The sequence below is a fragment of the Hypomesus nipponensis genome, chromosome 3, assembly GCF_054491055.1.
Source record: "Hypomesus nipponensis isolate SF chromosome 3, ASM5449105v1, whole genome shotgun sequence".
Taxonomy (NCBI): domain Eukaryota; kingdom Metazoa; phylum Chordata; class Actinopteri; order Osmeriformes; family Osmeridae; genus Hypomesus; species Hypomesus nipponensis.
Window position 1 is genome coordinate 17,834,943 of NC_140363.1, and position 19,350 is coordinate 17,854,292.

General features: G+C 50.2%; 1 protein-coding gene across 2 annotated transcripts in view; it reads right to left on the reverse strand.

The window, feature by feature from the left end:
- Nucleotides 1-18,284, reverse strand: part of kif26ab (kinesin family member 26Ab) — a 75,104-nt gene extending 56,820 nt beyond the window's left edge. The window contains exons 1-2 of one of the 2 annotated variants that reach the window (XM_084681213.1): nt 18,053-18,284; nt 17,573-17,812 (exon numbers count right to left, since the gene is read on the reverse strand). In XM_084681213.1, the coding sequence (XP_084537339.1) occupies nt 17,573-17,812; nt 18,053-18,106 (294 nt within the window). In that variant the 5' untranslated portion in view covers nt 18,107-18,284. The remainder of the gene's footprint in view (nt 1-17,572; nt 17,813-18,052) is intronic. The other variant, XM_084681204.1, reaches the window with a different exon arrangement.
- Between the last annotated feature and the right edge of the window lie 1,066 nt (nt 18,285-19,350).

Sequence of the window (19,350 nt, forward strand, 5' to 3'; positions counted from 1 at the left end):
TTGACAGCTACTGTTTGCTTCTAATTAAAATACCTCATTAACTGTTGAACATATTGTTTTACTAGACTGGTTTACTAAAATGCACCAAAGTAAGTAAATCATTAAACACTCGACAGAATAACAGGGCAGTTTGAAGCCTTGAGTAAGAGGGAGCTCTGTAGGTATGGGCAGGGGGTGGAACCAATTACACGGTACCCCGAGGGGACTAACAGAAGAGAAGAGAGGAGACGAGGAAGTAAAAATAAATGTAAAAAGGTCATTGTATGAAGGGTACGGTTCACAATACATGCAATCTTTTTCTTGGTATGTTCAAAAAGAAGGAAATATAGGTCCCGCTGCTCTCTCTTTCCCTCCCTCCCTCCCTCCCCCCTCCCTCCCCTGAGTTTCATGTCAGTTTAAATTCTGCCACTCCTAGAATCACTGTGCCTCAGGGGGGGAAAGAGGAGGCTGGAGAGAAGGATGTTTGCTGACGAACGTGTCAATTCCAGAATCCAAATACCAGGTAGGTTTGCCAGATAACTTTTACGACAAGACCTTTTTTTCTTCAGAGGTTTCTGTCGATGGAGTGCCATGCCCTGTTGTGAGAGTGATCTCTATGTTCGGAGTACGGGCTCTGGCTGGATGGGGGTTCAAACCGTGTTGCACATTTGCAAGCAGCCCCTTGTTTCAGATACACATCAGTATTCAAATCCAGGCACCGGGCCTTGTTGAGAGATCTATTTCTGCACATGAGAGACCACTCCAGATCCCTCACTGCGGAGAACAGGATTCTGATACAAACAGTTAGTGCATGAGTGCCTCAACCACCCCAATCAGAGCATCTCACTCCCTATCCAGCCTTTACAGAGTAATATAAGCCATCTGCCTCTTCACTGGATCACTTACTATCACTCTAGCTTCAATTATTTAGTAGAACAGACTTTGGGGGGTTTCTGAATGTGTTTAATATAATGGTGATAATCCACTCAGAAGAATAACTTGGGAGACAAACTGGGAGTACGGTAACATGAACGGTAAATTAAACCAACAGCCTCAAAACTTTTGTTTAAGCAGATTTGGACCCTTGTGGGGTATAGTTTCTGAAGAAACTCTTCTTCTAGTCTGAAACATGTTGCAGCTGCAGACTGGATTCCCTCATCGAAACACCGCGAGGATAGAGGGGAAAAAGTTAATTATTGAATGAAAATGCAAAGACTTGGGGGGGTGAAATACTCAAGCAGAGTTAATTGCATGAGGCTTTGCTGTCAGCAGTTCCACACGCGTCCGTTGAAATCTCCATCCACATCATCAGCGTGATGAGAATACATCATTTACAGACGTGGTTGTAGCTCAAACAGTACCATCACACTTGAGATCATGTTGTTTTCCTAGGTTATGTGCCTAGTGCCTCATCTCTTCTGCATGTTATGATAGTGTGAGTTATTTTGTTGAATCGTAAAAAAAATAACAACTGGCCAAATGCATAGCTCCACACAGTGCCAGCTGTCAAAGTGGAGCGGTCGAAAACTGATGACAGGGTGAAATGTGGAGCGCTCTGACACAATCATTCTCTCCACGTCCCGGGTGTAATGCACTGTACGGTGATTATGCTGGCTCAATGCCAAGTCAATCAATATGAAAGAAGTCATTGTTGGAAATAAAAGTACAAGTTTAAGGAGAAAGCGGTCCGTGGAGACGTTGTCCATCAACAGGCACAATGCAGCAGGGTCCAGCTGAACAGGGTCTGTTTCATTTGACAAATGATTTCCTGTAACAGTCAGTCTGCCTGTATGGATATACAGTAACTCAAAAACACCACGCTGATAATGCTGCAGGGAGGATAGAATGAGCGTACCATGAAAGGGATGTTTTGACACGTTTTGCCCAGTGAACAAATCTCCCTGAATGCAGGTAAGCTCCACAGAGCGCCCCCTCTCCTCTCTTCTCCCTCGCCGACTGTGTTTCCCCGCTGAATGGCTTTCTTTGTGTCTCCACAAAGCTCAAACACGTCAGCTTAACAACAGAACACACAGAGGCAAGTGACAGACAGGGGCTCTAAAGTGAAAAGCGTTGGTTAGGCAAAAACCCAGATGGTACAGGGGGGAGAAATACCAATTTTCTGATGAAAGGCCACTGCATTAGAATGCCCGTGACCTGTAAGAGAAAGCAATTAACATTAACAATGAAAATGGAAGTATCAGTTTAGAGTTTTCGGTTAAAGGATGACATGTTAATTTGTTGTCAGTTTTGGCTATGAGGACTGACTGGATAAAGGTGTTGATAGGAAAAATAGGCTAAGATTACGGACTGCTGCTCTTCCCCCCCCAGAATGCTTGTTTTCTTCTGCCTAATTGAGATGTCTAGACGTATTCTAAAGCATCGCTGAGAGATAAAGAGGGGAGGGGCATCCGGTTCAATCTGGTGAAGGAATGAGGACTACTAATCCACTTAAAGATCGTTACAGAATTTTCTTTTCCCTCTCCCGGTGAATGCCGTGCTTATCAAGAACGATTTAAATGGCCATTTCACCACTTTGTCTGCAAGGAACAATAGACCAGCGCAAGTGGCCTTGTCGTCCACAATGACGAACACATCACTGCTTCCACTGTTCCACTTTGCATTCAAATGAAACGGTTGGAGTCTGCTGGGTACAGGAAAAGCTTATTGTCCTCGAGAAAGAGAAATGATGGATTGTTGCTCTGTGTAAATAAGCATTGAAGTCACTTGTAACCATCTAGTATTCAATCTCCTGATCAGTTGTGGGTTCTCTGAATGACAAACTGTGCAAACCGTACAGACACGATGGGCACAGAGGGAAGAGGGAAGAGAGAGAGAGAGAGAGAGAGAGAGAGAAAGAGAGAGAGAAAGAGAGAGCGCGAGAGAGAAAGACAGAGAGCGAGAGAGCGAGAGAGCGAGAGAGCGAGAGAGCGAGAGAGCGAGAGAGCGAGAGAGCGAGAGAGCGAGAGAGCGAGAGAGCGAGAGAGAGAGAGAGAGAGAGAGAGCTATGACAGCGTGAGGAAGAGCAGAGCTGCTGTGGTTGTGCTGGCCTTGCCTGCGCAGGCCATCACCAACCATGACAGACATGACAGGGAGAGAGAGAGATGTAGAGCGGGAGAGAGAGAGAGATGGAGAGAGGGAGAGCAGAAAGCGAGGGGAAAACACTTAGGAGGGTGATTTATATTTCTTGCTCGAGGGGACCGCGGCGTTTGTCTGAGTCTCTGTCTACACGACCCCAGGGTACCGTTCTGATGCGAGGCTTTTACTGCGCTTAGGATCCTGAGTCACAGGCCAGCGCCATCATAAGCCTGGCTTCGGAGAGAAGCGTTCACCAGCTCACCAGCCAACCTGCAGCACTGTTGTACATCGTTTAGATATTCATGAAACGCCCGCCACGTTTAGCATCTTGTCAGAGAAGCTCCTGGTCGTGTGTTTCTCCGTTGCGCGCTGTTTTCTGCATGTTTCGCACGACGCTGGAGTTCAGAGCCATTAGCCGCTAACCCGAACCACGTCAAGCTGAATCACATGACACATCAACACCGACCGACCCTAGAACATTCAAAATGAGTCTGCACTGATTCAAACACACACACACACACTACCAGCCCCCCCCCCCCCCCCCGTAACATATTATGTAAATGCGGAGATGCGGAAGCATGCTCTGTCCGTGCCTTGGGTGTGACTGAGAGACTCAGAGGTCAAAGGGTAACTAATTGTGCGTGTCATAAAGGTCAGAGCTGGCGTGGCCTCCTGGAGGGGTGAGGGAAGTTCACCTGAAGGTCTGTCAGGAAGACCAATGCTCTCTGACTTCTCTCTGATGGCATCGACCCCCAGAGCTCACGCAAGGGCCACAGCTTCATCATGGTCACAAAGGCAAGGCCCCACCACAGCTACCGGGGCCCCACCACAGCTACCAGGGCCCCACCACAGCTACTAGGGCCCCTCCACAGCTACCAGGGCCACTCCACAGCTACCAGGGCCACTCCACAGCTACCAGGGCCCCTCCACAGCTACCAGGGCCACTCCACAGCTACCAGGGCCCCTCCACAGCTACCAGGGCCCCTCCACAGGTACCAGGGCCCCTCCACAGCTACCAGGGCCACTCCACAGCTACCAAGGCCCCACCACAGCTACCAGGGCCCCACCACAGCTACCAGGGCCCCACCACAGCTACCAGGGCCCCTCCACAGCTACCAGGGCCGCACCACAGCTACCAAGGCAGAATTATTACGTTACCACACCACACAGCTTGAATAGCACACAGTCTGAAATCCACAGTGTGTGTGTGTGTATAAGTGTATAAGTCGTTTATAAGATGCCATCGTACGACTCCCATCCTCCCCCCATGAGCAAAGGAGTTGTCATCCGGTTGGTAGCGATTAACAACGACGAGTGATGAGTGAAATATGAAACAATAACAAGAGATGTCCGACATACAGGAAGTGGTATTGTGTGCCGGGGTCAGGGGTCAGGGGTTCCAGCCAGAAAAGGAGGGCCTCCGGTCGAATTTCGAAACATAATTTCTTCCTTTCCTCAATAGAGGCTTAAAATATGTATTTATCCTTTAACAGACACTTTGAAGCCAAAGCGGCAGACATTACAGGGCCGGATTTGAACCAGCAGTCAGGCGCTCTAACCACTGAGCTATTGTCTCCAGCGTGAAGGAGAAGGAATCCCCCTGAACTGTGTAAACAGCTGGGCTACATTTCCCCCCTGCCTGCCTACGCTTTGTGAAAGTGATCAAAATAACAGGCGGCACAGGCACTCTGTGGGTCACACCCCTCGGGGGCCTGTTTTCCTGGCCAGGCGGGTTGCTGTCTGGCCAGCCTGGACCTCCAGCCCATTCACATCAAGGCAACACTTTCCTATCCTCCCTTTCACCCCTGTCACTTCCTGTTTTGACAGGAAACAGAAGATGATCACATTCTCACAAACAAGCGGAGATTACCTCCGACACACACCCCAGCAGCTGTCCTCAGGTGGCAGGGGAATCACACACACACACACACACACAAAGATACACAGATACACACACAGGACACATCCACACGCACACTCGCACACACAAACACACACACACTAACACACACTCAAGCACACACAGACACAAACATCCACCCTCAACGCGGCCTCAACAGGGTCATCTATTTTACGTCGCATTTACGAGTTCGATAAATGTCTAATAGCCTCCGTAGTAAAACAGTGGCCACAGCCTGCTGTAGTCAGAAGGCCTGGCTGCCACCTTGCAAACACACCCTGAAAGCTGTCCAGAGGCCGGGCTGCTGCTATATGGAGGCAGTGTAAAGACACTGCAGTAGCTATTGAGAGTCACGGTTATGGAGCCTCCACGAGGGTGTCAGAAGCTGGGGTTCCTTTGGGAAGCAGACCTGAACAATGCTTAATTAGCTCGTAAACAAAGGGAGGGCAGATCAGAGGGGGTGGTGAAGTGACCCTCTCCTTTGATGGTCTCGGACGGTCAACACCAAGCTGCCTAATGGCCCCTGTCGCCCCCTCTTGTTGTGTCTCACCGCGAGGGGCTTCCTGGCGACATGAAAGGGCCGCATTCCAAAAAAACAGGCCCGGGGAAAAGACGGAAATCTTCCACACATCCCCTCCAAAATCTACCTCTCTCTCTTGCTCTCTCGCTCTCTCTCTCTCTCTCTCTCTCTCTCTCTCTCTCTCTCTCTTGATTTCTTTCTCTCTCTCTCTCTGCCCCTCACTCCACCCCACCCACCCACCACATTGACATTGCTTCGCCCGCCCGCCCCCCCCCTCCCTCCCACCCCCCTGTTGTCCTTGGGTCCCCATGGCGACCAGAAGCGTTTTTCCTCTAGCTCCTGCTCCGTGGCGTCCGTGACTTCGGGGGTCTGGTTTACAGCTGTGCTTTGTCTGTCGGCCCCTCCGACACGCCGCTGAGAAGCTGGGGCTGTTTGTGCCGCGCTCAGGAAACCTGCCTGGTGGTCTATATGCAGCACACAAAGACAGGTGCACAGTGTATGTATGTGTGTGTGTGTGTGTGTCAATATATGTGTGCATCTGTTTGTATGTGTGTGTGTGTGTATGTGTCTGTGTATCACATTGTTTGCTTTCTAAGCCAGCATCTGTATTACGTATTGTGTATGTGTGTGTGAGTGCATGTGTGTATGAGTGTGTATGTGAATGTTTGAGAATGTGTGTGTGTGGGAGAGAGAGAGAGAGAGAGAGAGAGAGAGAGAGAGAGAGAGAGAGAGAGAGAGAGAGAGAGAGAGAGAGAGAGAGAGAGAGAGAGAGAGAGAGAGCGATTGTGTAAATCCGATGTGACCATACGGTTCAAATCCAGTTCAAACGCGGTCTCATGTCTTTAGTGACCTGAGCTCTTTTATTGAGAGTTCAAGTGTGGCCTTGTCTGACCCCCCCCAACCACCCCCCATAGACTGCTGGGGACCAAAAAAGCCGGATAGGAACTGGACATGAAGGCTGGGGGCTGGGGGGTCAAGGGACAGCAGCTATAGGGGACCACGACTGAAGTTCAGGATATCCTGAAGCATGTGGTTTGTCTGATCTTCTCTTCAGGTACTAACAGAGGGAGTCTTGGAGAGAGAGAGGGGGAAAATTGGAGAGAGAGAGAGAGAGCAGGGGGGGGGGGGAGAGAGAGAGAGTGACTCATGCCTCTCATGAGAAACAAGCAAAACTCAAACAACCAGTAAAACACCGTCAGTAGATGAAGCTATGCAGGCAGGCTTCACCACATGATTGTTTAACAGCCTTGCGGGCTGTCTGGACCTGCAGTCCAGACATCACTGGATGACCCTGGAGTTGTACGTCCTAACTCCAGACCTCCCCAATGCAGAGAGAGAAACACAAGAGGCACAACCTACAGCTCAGCGGTTAAAGCATTTGACTGAGCCTAGGGTTCAAATCCACCGTCTGTATGTTGCTTAGGAGGAAAGTATCTTCCACCTGAATACAGACCACAAGAAGGCTGATTGCTCTGACAGGGCAGTGTGGAACCACCCCCCTGCCAAATCTTCCCTCCTCCCCTAGTCCTCCACCTATCCCACCCCCCTCCCCTTCCACCCTCCCCTTCTCCTCCTCCCTCCCTCCCCCCTCCCATCTCCTTTCATCCCTCCCCTCCCCTCCCCCTTCTCCCCTCCCTCCCCCACTCTCCCAGCAGCAAAGCGGAGCAGGAATCCATCAAGGCCGTGACCACAGCTGTGCTCCCCAGGATCGGCCCTCCTCCTCGCGGGGCAGCAGGAGTGAGGAGGGACATCCGCGCTGCACAGACACGTTCAAAGGCATTCCGGCCACGTCACCCTCATGTGCGCACTCGGAGACGCAAATACCGCAAGCCGCACGGCTCACTGAGATATCCTGCCTGTTGTGAGACACAACAACTGAGGTAACCTCCAGCGCGGGCAGGGCGCAGAGAGCCACAGCTCTGATCCCTGCATACTAGTTTAGCCACGCTGTTCTTACGGCTATCAGAAACAGCACTGGCAGACCACAAGAAACGCCCTCTGATACCCACTCCAAAGCAAACAGTGATGGCTATCTGCATGCCTATTAATGACATCCCATAGGGCCTGGGCAGCAATCAGGGGTGGGGTTAGAGGGGAGATAAGGGAGGAGGGGTGGGGCGGGCAGCCCCACCAGAGCTTCTCTCTCTCACACACACACACACACACAGAAACAATAATAAACACACACACTCAATTATAAATGCACACGCTGTTAATAAGAGCAACTTGGGGAGGAGAGGAGCAGTGGGTAAACACACTCAAGCAATAACACACTCTCTCTCTCTCTCTCTCTCTCTCTCTCTCTATCTCTCTCTCTCTCTCTCTCTCTCTCTCTCTCTCTCTCTCTCTCTCTCTCTCTCTCTCTCTCTCTCTCTCTCTCTCTCTCTCTCTCTCTCTCTCTCTCTCTCTCTCTCTCTCTCTCTCTCTCTCTCTCTCTCTCTCTCTCTCTCTCTCTCTCTCTCTCTCTCTCTCTCTCTCTCTCTCTCTCTCTCTCTCTCTTACTCACACACACTCAGCGTGAGTGGGGGAGCGTAGCCCTGAGGGGAGCGCCGAGGGGAGCGCCGAGGGGAGCGCTGAGTGTGTGAGCTCCCAGGGTCCTGGCAGACAGACAGGCCTGACTGTCGCTTTACGGCGGCTGAGGGCTCACCATCACCCTCACCACTCTCACCCAGCGCAGGGAAGCAACCAGAGAATTCAGGACAAGCATGTGAGGAGTGACATCATGAGTGACATCTTGAAGGGGAAATGTAAGACAAAAACATGTAGCACAAACTGTTTAACAGTTTTGTTAAACAAACAAAACTTGAATGTCTTCTGAGACAGACAGAGATGTGTCATGATAAAAACACTCACACACACACACATACATACACACTTATGCTAGAAGTTCACCTCAGGACTTCTTCGGCATCACACAAACAAGAACACGACCCTGGCAAAACAAAGCAGGACTGCTGATAAAGAGCTGTATACTGACACAGACGCCTTGGAGTGTCTTCCATCAAAGGAAGCTTATCAAAGCCAAGGGACCAACGAGAAGCTCTGGATCTGACTGGCGTGTTAAAAGAAGCTAATCTATCATGTTATCTGTGTCTGTTATCTCACATCTGAAGAAGTCGTCTCACGTGAAGACTCGAGCGTTGACTTGGCAACGCTGAACTCTCAGGGGAATGGTTGAAGACACAGCAGCTTTTAAAGGTGAACAGGAACCGTTCATTTGCCGTTTAGGCAAGCAGAGGAATAATCACACGATCTCACTGTCCTGCTTAGTTACACAATGATGAGACAGTCTCAGCAGATCCAGACCTTATGATTGCTGGTTTTAATATCCATTTAATTTATTGTTTTAATATAATATATTTGTTTATTTTATCGTATTTTATATTATATTGTATAAGTCTGCCAGTATTTTGTTGTACATTTTCTACATTTTATCTTGTTTATTATGTTTACTGTATATGCACCTGCCCACCAAAGTAAATTCCTTGTTTGTGACCACTTCCTTGGCAATTAAACACTATTCAGATTCAGATTCAGATTCAAATCCAGGGAACACAAGACTGGGACTGGAGAGAGAGAGTTCCCTCACTAGAGACAGTAGTTGGAGAAAAAGCTAAACGCCTTATGAGGTTGCAGACGGCATGACCCAGAGAAACTATTCTCTAATGCAGCGTCCGTGAGAGGATAGCCATTGTGAGGACCCTACTCTGTTACTCCGTCCCACAGTCATGTCTGTGTGGTTCAGACTCCTACACAACAGCCAATTACCTTCATTTCGAGGAGCTAAGAAAGAAAAGAGAACAACGCGTGTTTTAGCGGCGGCTTGTTGCCATAGAGATAACAGCGTAACCACACCACCCTCACACAGAAGAGGCTTCTAACTCGCCGGGCGTCGGGCGCAGGAGAGACGACGTGCTGCTCGGGGTGAGACGTCTCTAACAAGGAGCCCCGGTCTCTCTCAGCCTGTCAGGAGCACAGTGACCCCCCCACACTCACACACACACATGTGCGTGCATTGAAACAGCAGCACGGAGACCGGAAGACAAGACCGTGAAGCGGTAGAAGTCGACTTCAAAAGCCAAGAGGGAAGCCAGGAGTGTTTCTGATAAGCCAGGAGTGTTTCTGAGAAGCCAGGAGTGTTTCTGATAAGCCAGGAGTGTTTCTGAGAAGCCAGGAGTGTTTCTGAGAAGCCAGGAGTGTTTCTGAGAGCAGGATAGACACCGTTTGTTAGGCTGTGAAATATGCTTCTGGCATGCGGGCGCATGGCTAATACACGCACCCAATCTCATGAAGAGGGGGGACTCTCAACCATGAAATGAGCAGCAACATGAACTTTGACTGGCGTCTTCACGCGGCGCTGTGATTCACGTCACGTCGTACGTCAGGGTAGGCTTCTCTGGAGGCAGAGCTGGCCTGAGCATGCCAACCAGGAATCAGGAGACGCATTAACAACAAGCTGCTTCTGCACACGCACACAGCACAAACACACGCATGACAACACGCAGAAATGCACTCACATACATACATACATACCTACACAGACACACGCACGTATCTACTCACACACACAAGCGCACTCACACACAGGTGAGATGCATTGCCAGAAAGGCCTGTCTGCTTTGGCAGGAGAGCAGAGAGAGGCTCCGTAAACAGACGTCCACCTGAGCAGGTGGGAGGAGCAATACGGCATCAAACAAACGCCTGTTGAGTCCTGATTGGCCACCGAGCTTGCAGGGATTGTGTATTTGCTTCCTGGGAGATCCATCCTGGCTCACAGACACAGGCCTGGCGTTCTCTCTCAGCACTGTGCTATAAGGCTGGGGATTTGACTGCCACCACAAGGCCTGTTGTCAACCTGCTGCGTGTTATAGAACCAGAGGGAACTCAACTTCTTCCCTGTAGACTACCTTGGACCTTGCACAAGTACCAAACACGTATCGAAACGCACCTTTAGAGGTAGTTTTTTTCTTGGTTTCTCTGAATCAGATCCAGTAAAAGATTACTGACAGACTGACTACAGTGCATCCAAGTTCATGACTTGATAAGGAAGCACACACTCACACACACACACTCACAGGAAACACAGGAAACTCGTTCATACAGGTCACAGGTTCCTGTCGTGACCATATTCTTCACTCTGCTATTTCTCCTTTTGTCCTGGCGTTTCTGTGCTCTGGCATGGCAGACGGCATGTTTGTGTTGCACCTCGTCGGTCTGTCACGCAGGACCGCAGTGTTTCTCTCCAGTCTGGGTTACTGCAGCAGTTGATCCTTCCTCAAACAGAAGCGAACCCCTTTAGACACGTGCTATTATGCACGTTGTTGATCCCTCAAACAAACCAACCCTGGACGGCACAAAAGCAAAATATGTTGCAGATCATTCTTACTCGATGGCTCTATTCAGTGACCTCGGTGAACATGTCTTGTTTTGTGACGGGACACAGCGTGAATGATGATCACTGCCAATCCCCTTCTGTCACGTCAGCAACAACCAGCCGCTGAGCTGGCTGAAAGGCTGTTGACTGGATTTCAAAAAACAGGTGGAACTGGCTTGTCTCTCCATTGTATTTGTATCTTTATCGCTTCCAGGGTTTCTTCCAAGTGTTCCTGGGAGTTGTCTTCCTTGAGGGGGTTAGGTTGCTTCAGTTGCAGCTCTATGGGCGTATGTGAAGCCCTCTGTTAAAAGGGCTGTACACATCCAATCTGATTGGATTTCTAAGGAGCCAGTCTGAAGCTCCCAGGCCGACACCCAGCTCTCCTCAACGGCGTGCAGGTGACAGGTGAGAGGGAGGACATCCGGGGAGTTCCCTGCCTCCTGTGGCATGAGAGAGACAGCCAGATGGCCGTTGCAGAGCAAGCCAGTGTTTTGAGGCCATATACAGCCAGTGAGACTCTGTGGAGGGGGCTGGCAGACAGGGGGGCTCCTGCCTCGTCTTGTCCACATGCCGCCTGACACAGAGCAGGGAAGAGAGGGGAGGAATGGGAGCTATTCCAGGTGGAGCATTCCTCTGCATCCTCAGACAGTCCTCCCTCTCTCTCTCTCTCTCTTTCTCTTTCTCCCCCTCCTTCTCCCCATCTCTCTCTCCCTCTCTCCATCTCTCTCCCTCCTTCTCTCTCCCTCTCTCCCTCCTTCTCTCTCTCTCTCCCTCCCCCCTCCCCCTCTCTCTCTCTCTCTCTCTCTCTCCCCCTCTCCCTCCCTCTCTCTCTCTCTCCCTCCCTCTCTCTCTCCCTCCCTCTCTGCCTGATCAAGACTAGTCATGAGCCTGGTCCTCGGTCCTCTGAGCCCAGCAGTCGAACCTGACTCCCCCTCCCAAGCCGTTTCCTGCCTCGCCTCTACGCGGACGGCCGTTTCCTCCTGTTGTTGCCAGACTGGAACACAGTCCGGAGGGCCTGAGGCTGGGGGTGTGAGGCTGGGATGGTGAGGGGCAGGGGGGAGGCTGGGGGTGTGAGGCTGGGCTGGTGAGGGGCAGGGGGGAGGCTGGGGGTGACAGGGTGGCTGGGATGGTGAGGGGCAGGGGGGAGGCTGGGGGTGACAGGGTGGCTGGGATGGTGAGGGGCAGGGGGGAGGCTGGGGGTGACAGGGTGGCTGGGATGGTGAGGGGCAGGGGGGAGGCTGGGGGTGACAGGGTGGCTGGGATGGTGAGGGGCAGGGGGGAGGCTGGGGGTGACAGGGTGGCTGGGATGGTGAGGGGCAGGGGGGAGGCTGGGGGTGACAGGGTGGCTGGGATGGTGAGGGGCAGGGGGGAGGCTGGGGGTGACAGGGTGGCAGGGTGGGGGGCTCAACATGTCTCTCCCAGCTGCCACCAGTGCCCCCCCCCACTGCTGGTGGTGACACTGAGAGAGGTGAGTGTAGCCACCAGATGGGTGTGACCAGCGTGGAGGTAACAGGTACGGTGGGGGTGTGATCAAAGCAAGTCTTCCCAGCTCACACCCACTGCTGCTGGGGGAGACCCATGCCTGCCTCCCCTCCACCGGCCAACACCACACCATCACACTGCGGCCACACCGTGAAGCCGTAATCCTGGCTTCGCCATGGAACAAGTGAAGGAGGAGACCGTCCAGGCAGCCCAGCCAGGGCCCAGCCCCTCCCTTCCTCCCCAGGAAAGGGTGCTCTTCAGCAGGATCGGCAGGGTGAGGGTGGGTCCTCCCCCTCTCTCTCTCTCTCTCTCTCTCTCTCTCTCTCTCTCTCTCTCTCTCTCTCTCTCTCTCTCTCTCTCTCTCTCTCTCTCTCTCTCTCTCTCTCTCTCTCTCTCTCTCTCTCTCTCTCTCTCTCTCTCTCTCTCTCCCCCTCTCTCTCCCCCTCTCGCTCCCCTCTCTCTCTCTCTCTCGCTCTCGCTCTCGCTCTCGCTCTCGCTCTCGCTCTCGCTCTCGCTCTCGCTCTCGCTCTCGCTCTCGCTCTCTCTCTCTCTCTCTCTCTCTCTCTCATTCTCTTTCTCTCTTCCCCCCCCCCTCGCTCCCCCTCTCTCTCTGTCTCTCTCTCTCCTCGTGTCTGTCACTCGTCCTTGGCAGTGAGCACCTGTTTCAGCCCCGGCCAGCACCTGAAATTCTATCCCATAATAAACGCCAGGAGACCTGGCAGCAGGTCAGAGGTCAGTCAACAAAGGTAGAGGGAATCCCCGAGGCAACCCTGAGAAACTGCAGCCAGCCAGGTAGACAAATCCTCCCTCCCTCCCTCATTCCTGTTCTCTCTCTCTTTCACTACATCATTTATGTTCTCTCTCTCTCCTTAACCATGCATACACACAAAACACTGTAACTTTAATACACATTAATAAACACAGGCTGAAAATATATAAACACACACCAGGAGTTATACAAGCAAGTAGTACAATGGAACCCACTTTCTGCTGAGGAAACGATGCAGTGTTTGCTGTTGAATGATTTACTGTAACTTTTTGATTTGAATTGTTTGGACTAAATAAACGTCAACATTTCTCTGAGTCCTCCAAACAATTCTAGAACAAGAACCTTATTTGACTTCCAACCTCCCATCCAACACAGTTGGTCTAACCTCCATAGTCGCTCTGGATAAAAGCGTCTGCTAGATAACTAAATGTAAATGTAAACCAGTTCATTCACCACAATCTCTCCTTGCTGTCCCAGGGATCGCAACCTGGTTTCTCTGACACCTGTGGGCAGAGGTCAGAGGTCAGGGGTCAAGACAGAGGTGAGGTCTGCCCACTTCTGACCCCCACCTACAACCGCTCAGCTTAAGCCAAACCCCTTCAGGCCGTTCTCTGTTAATCATTCAGGGTACCATTCCAGCTCACAGTGTCCACTCAGCGTGTCTCTCTGTGTGAAGGGGTGCACGCTATGCTGCTCATCCACAACCTGCAGCCTCTACTTCCACATCCTGGATCCTCCATCAGCAACTCAGATCAATATTGTTTATCAGATAAATATCATATATCCAGTATATAAATTATATATATACATAGAATTGTCTGATGTTTGACCTCATGTTGTTCCACACACAATCCACATAACAAAACCTGGACTTTTCTTGGTATAACCGAAAAGTATTCACTTAGCGTCGTACAACACAGGGAGATTCAAACCTACGTCCGATTGATCTGCAGCCAAATGCTGTAACCCCTAAGCTATACTCTCCTCACTCTTCATAGATCTCAAACAACACAGTGAAAATATATATTCACTATGAACATAACAAGGAGGAAAGTTTCCCAGGGTAGTTTTTGGTGAAGTGTTTCATTAAAACGTACCTATGCTTCAGGGAGGGAGGCTTTGAAAGCAGCGTGGCAGTGACACCACAGCTTGCTGATTTCATCCACAAAAGCCGGCCTATAATTTGGCCCCTGTCTGACAAGCCCTTTCCACTTCGCAGGGCTTGGGTGACAGGGAGACCGATCCTCGTTTGAGCCCTGATATCAGGTGGCACTGGGTCTAAACCATGACTAAGGAGTTAGGATGGGTTTGTGTAGCCACGGGTGAGGAATTAAAGTCCTTACAGGTCACAATACAGCCAAGGCCTCAAGGCCTGCAGCAGGGTAACAACCTATTGTTGTCCCTGACAGCCTCTTAACTTTTTCATGAGACGTCTGACAGTACTAACAAAAAAAACCCTTCCTCCTCTCATTTCAACCCAGCGCAGGGCAGACATCTAGAGTAGCCCCTTTCAGCACAGAGCCATAGGATGGGTGGAGGTATCACTCACGGTATTTAGCGGTAGATCTCAGCCAGGTGGATGGTCTCTCCAAGGCTTCAGAGTGTTGACAGATCCTCTGATTATGGTACAGAGTAATTGGTTGCTTTGAACCTGTGGTGAGCCTGATCGTCTTCCCCTCCTATCAAATCTCACCTCGGCTTCAGTTATCAGCCTTTACGTCCAGCCCACATGAAACACATTTCGTAATTGTCACACCCAGACTGTCTGCTATGTTATGCGATTGAAGTTGCATGTTGCAGGGTTTTAATTATATGAAGGAAATGCATGAAGTGTGTGTGCTGGTCTTTGATTGAGACTGAGAGGCGAGTCTGCAGATCCTCCTGCGACTCCGCTCAGCTCCTTCAGGCAAAGGCCGTTTTCTCAGGGCTTGTTTTTAATGGCAGGCTGTCCTAACATGTCTGGTTAATGTGTGTCGAAGACACTGTATCCTGACAAGGGTCTTTTGTCAAGGGCAAATCTTGGCCGGGTTAATATTTGGTACTGATTTTAGTTGAGTCCTGTAGTATTGCTAGAAGCTGAATTTACCTAAAAGATATCTTTCAAAAAAGGCGAATTAATTGCTATCAGATGTATGTTACTTTTACCGTTCACAATGAGGAGAGAGAAAGCGTAGGCAGGTGATAAATATTGTAACAAAAGACAGGGAGAGACAGGAACTACTCCACTGGAAACGAGACAGCACTTAACAGCCAGAGAGCGTGAAAGCTGGCTAATTGCTGCCAGTGGATGAGCAGTGTGAGCAGCCAACCATAAGGAATCATCTGTCACCTCCATTGTTCTAACACTGAACCTGCGATCCCTCTGACCACACCTTACAGAGCCTGCTGCAGCCACAGCCTCTCTGGCCAGCCCTGACAGCCTCTCTGGCCAGCCCTGACAGCCTCTCCGGGCAGCCTTTCTGGGCAGCCCTGGCACGGCAGCTGTTTGCCGTCTCCGACAGTGTCTTGGCGGACACTGGCGAAGCCATCCATGGACAGGATGGATGCTGCACAGACAAGCTGAATGTATGAATGACTGGCTTGGCTGGCTCTATTCGATGGCTGACTACAGTGAAACGTATTCATTTGGCAGGTGATTTTGTCCAAAGGGATGTCCAATACGAGGAGGGGGTTTTGAACCTATGACATCTTAGTCTGCAATGAAGTGCTTTAACCACTGAGCCATTGCCACCCTCCTACCAGGACTCCAGGTCCCTAGGGCAGCAGTACAGTCTGTTTGGTAAAGGCAGGCCACAGTATTTTAGGCCCAGACAGGAACACATGATACAGCTCAGAGAGCTGCGGTGGTTTCCCCTGTGAAGTTTCGCTCCCACAGTCCTCAAATAAGTTCACTCATTCAACCAAACTGTCTTCCTTGAATTTATCTGCTAGCGGCTACTCGCTACTTCACTCAAACAATAAGTCTACTGAAAGAGAGAGAGGGGGGGGGCAGTCAGAGAACTGACTTCCTCATCGTAAAAAGTTTGGACAAGAGGATAGGGGAGAGGAGGGAGGGGGGCGAGAGACCTCAAATAAACAGTCTGCGCTCTACTTTTCCCAGGCCGGACACAGACATAACATCCAGCCCCCCACCACAGCAGGCAAGCAGGTACTGAGGCCTCTGCTTCTCACGGCTCTGGTATCAGGCTGGCATCAGAGGGCATCCAGGGTCGTACTACAGTACGCTGGCTCTCCCCTGGCCGCCCCCTCTCCCCCAGCGCTGGGGCAGGAAACCCCGTAGCAGCGTTCATGCGTGAGCGCAGCCGCATAGGTCCTCCAGGTGAGGAGCGCACAGCCCAGCTGGACAAAGGGCCTCTTTCTCCTGCGTCTGGAGAAACCGATCCCCTGACCCGAGCACCAGGGAGCGCCCCGCCCTGCCCTGTTTACCACCTCCGAATGAGGGCCCAATTTAGCCATCAACATGTGCGTAATAGAGGGCAGAGAGGGCTTCCCTCACCCCACCCTCCACACCTCAACACCTGGGAGGACCACACAGAGCACCTGAATGAGGAGGGGGGCAGGCGGGGGGTTCCCAAGGTAACATAACCGACTGCAGGTGGGGTAGGCGAGGGTGTGCTGGAAGGGGTGAATTCACCAGGGAGCCAAAATATGGATATCATATGGTTGTGACATGCCATCCTCCACAAAGACAAGACCACACATCCAGACAGACTAACAGGAGGCAGTGGAGCCCCAGTCCTCCAGAGAGCCTGGGCCCTGATCTCTCCGTTTCCATCCACAGGACACGACCCTGACTGGGGAGGATTTGGGAACAGCTTCAGGGCTTGTAATCCAAACTGAGCCTAACTTCTTTAACTCAAGACGACAAAGGAGAGAGAGAGCCCTGGGGGCGAGCGACTCTCTCAGCAACAGCAGGACAGGTCTGAGCCTATATTTAACAGTGGTGGGAATGGCCAGACATACAGGAACACTTTCAATGCATGGCGAAGGTCAACTGGGACTTGACTTCCTTTTTAAACTCCACAGCTAGCCGTACCTAGCCCCCTCCTCCCCCCACACACACACAGAGTAATAATGAGAGATCCATTGTTTTGCAAAACAATGGGCCAGGTCCAAAAGACCTTTCAGTGTGTGTTTTCGTGTGTTTTCATAAACAGCGAGTGCGCTGAAGGCAGAGAAAGTTGTGCCAGCGTGCCAACGAATTGTTTCACCTTAAATCTTTCAGGTCCACATAGTGTAGAATCACATCAATTACTCAACAACGAAAGAGACGTCCAGCATGCGCCACAAAAACGTTAACAGTGAGGTCAAGAAAGAGCACACATCTCATTTATGTGTAAACAACAGTGTAACAGATTGTACTTGCATAAACAACTTTTCTTCTGCTTGTCATCTTGTGGTGTCATTACGCAATACTTCAGTTATTAGCCTATATGTAGGGTAGGCTGACATACGGTAAAGTGCTACACAAACCTTTAATGAACTTGGGTCTGCCAAGGCGAAGGCTTGCTTCTTGAGCTCAGAAACTTTCATCTGGCAGTGTTGACATAGACTGCCCCTGTGGTCCCTTCTCTCCGACTCGGTGACGGTCACCGACCCGGCTCCCTCGGGAGGTGGCCGGCTGCTACATCGCGCGTCGTCCGCCGAGTTAAGTCTTTTCCTGGGATTCACGTCGAGAGCAAACTGCGACTCTCCCCCGGGACAGCCCTCCACCTTTGCCATGAGAAAACAACAGGTTAGAAGAGATTCATTCCCCACCTGTACAATGTGCAGAGCAACAGATTGCTGGACTACATAGCCCACGCTGAAGCGCAGCTCAGACAGATATCTAGCCTTGTTTGTTGAAAACCTTGACAACCAGCTTTCACGTCAAAATTCGAACAACTCACATCAGTCTGCCCCAAAAACGCATCAAAACCAAAGATGCGTGGAAGCCGTTTTGTGAACACTTACACCAAACCTGAAGTTGTCCGGTCCGTGAGTTGAATTCCCCCAAAATGAGTTCATTCTCCTGGGTTGGGGATACTGGTAGTTTAAACTTTACATGCACAATAATATAGTTTATGGATTTGCTAATTGTAAAGTTAAGTCACACGCACTTGTTGTGAATCAAGCTATGACTCTCCAACCACTTCGAACTCTCTGAGAGAGTAGACTAGCTTCCCATCGATGTGAATGCCTCTGAAGTGCCATGCCTTGACGATACAATCAAGCAAAAGTTTTGGTCCAGAGTGCGCGTCGCTCTGCACTCGGGGGAGGGTGATCCAGTCTAACAGGGGAGGGGTTGAAGTAACGAAAACTTTTTTTTTGCCAGTGAAAAAAAAGATTTTTTGATGGAACTAGGAAAAAAATGCTCTACTATAAATTCGTAACTTTTGTAGGAAACATTTTAAGTGTCCTAATGTTAGGAAATCTTGTGTTGGGAATATAATGGGCAAGAATATAATTGTTCAGAATAGAATAGAATATAGTAGACAATTGGATTAGACAGTCAGGCATTACTGTTTTCCCTACAAACTTAATTTCAGTCCAAAGAATTTGAGCCTTGAGTCTAAACTGCTTCCGTCTTCTTTCTGGCGAGCCACTGCCAAGACCTCTGGCGCCATCATGTGGTGACTGAACGAATTACAGAAGATCCCAAAGGAAATGGAAAAAGAGGGGGTCTTGACTAAATATTTAATTGATACATTTTGAATATTTTATGAAGATGATGTAAGCGACGACAGCCACATGCACTGACTCCCGTGTTTTGACTTTCCTTTTTCTTACTCTCATCTGACCCAGATCCAGGGTCTCTTTTGTCTGTTCAGACCGCGTTCACGCTTCGCAGCGCAACTGGTAGCACATTATCGCCAAGCTTACGGGGTTGACACGAACAGAATGGGGTCAATTCTCACCTGCAAGTCCAGCAAACCTTAATTTGACAATTTCACAACCCAATATTGAAAATAAATATTGTAGTCTCTGTAAAAGCGGAGCTGATTACATGACGGCATTATTTTCATAGAGCCATAAAAACATATTTGAAGCTAAAAACTAGAATTAAGCTTGTCATTATTACACTAAAACAGAAATATTTGATATGTCCAATATAAAGTCAGTGTCCCTAATTTCAATATAGTATATAATTAAAGAAACCGTTCATGCAACTTTTGTATAGTTGAGTGCAGCGCATATATTCGATTATTAAAATTGTCAATGGAGACAAAACGGCCATTAGATGCATGCTAAACTCTTGTCTTTGCATAGCG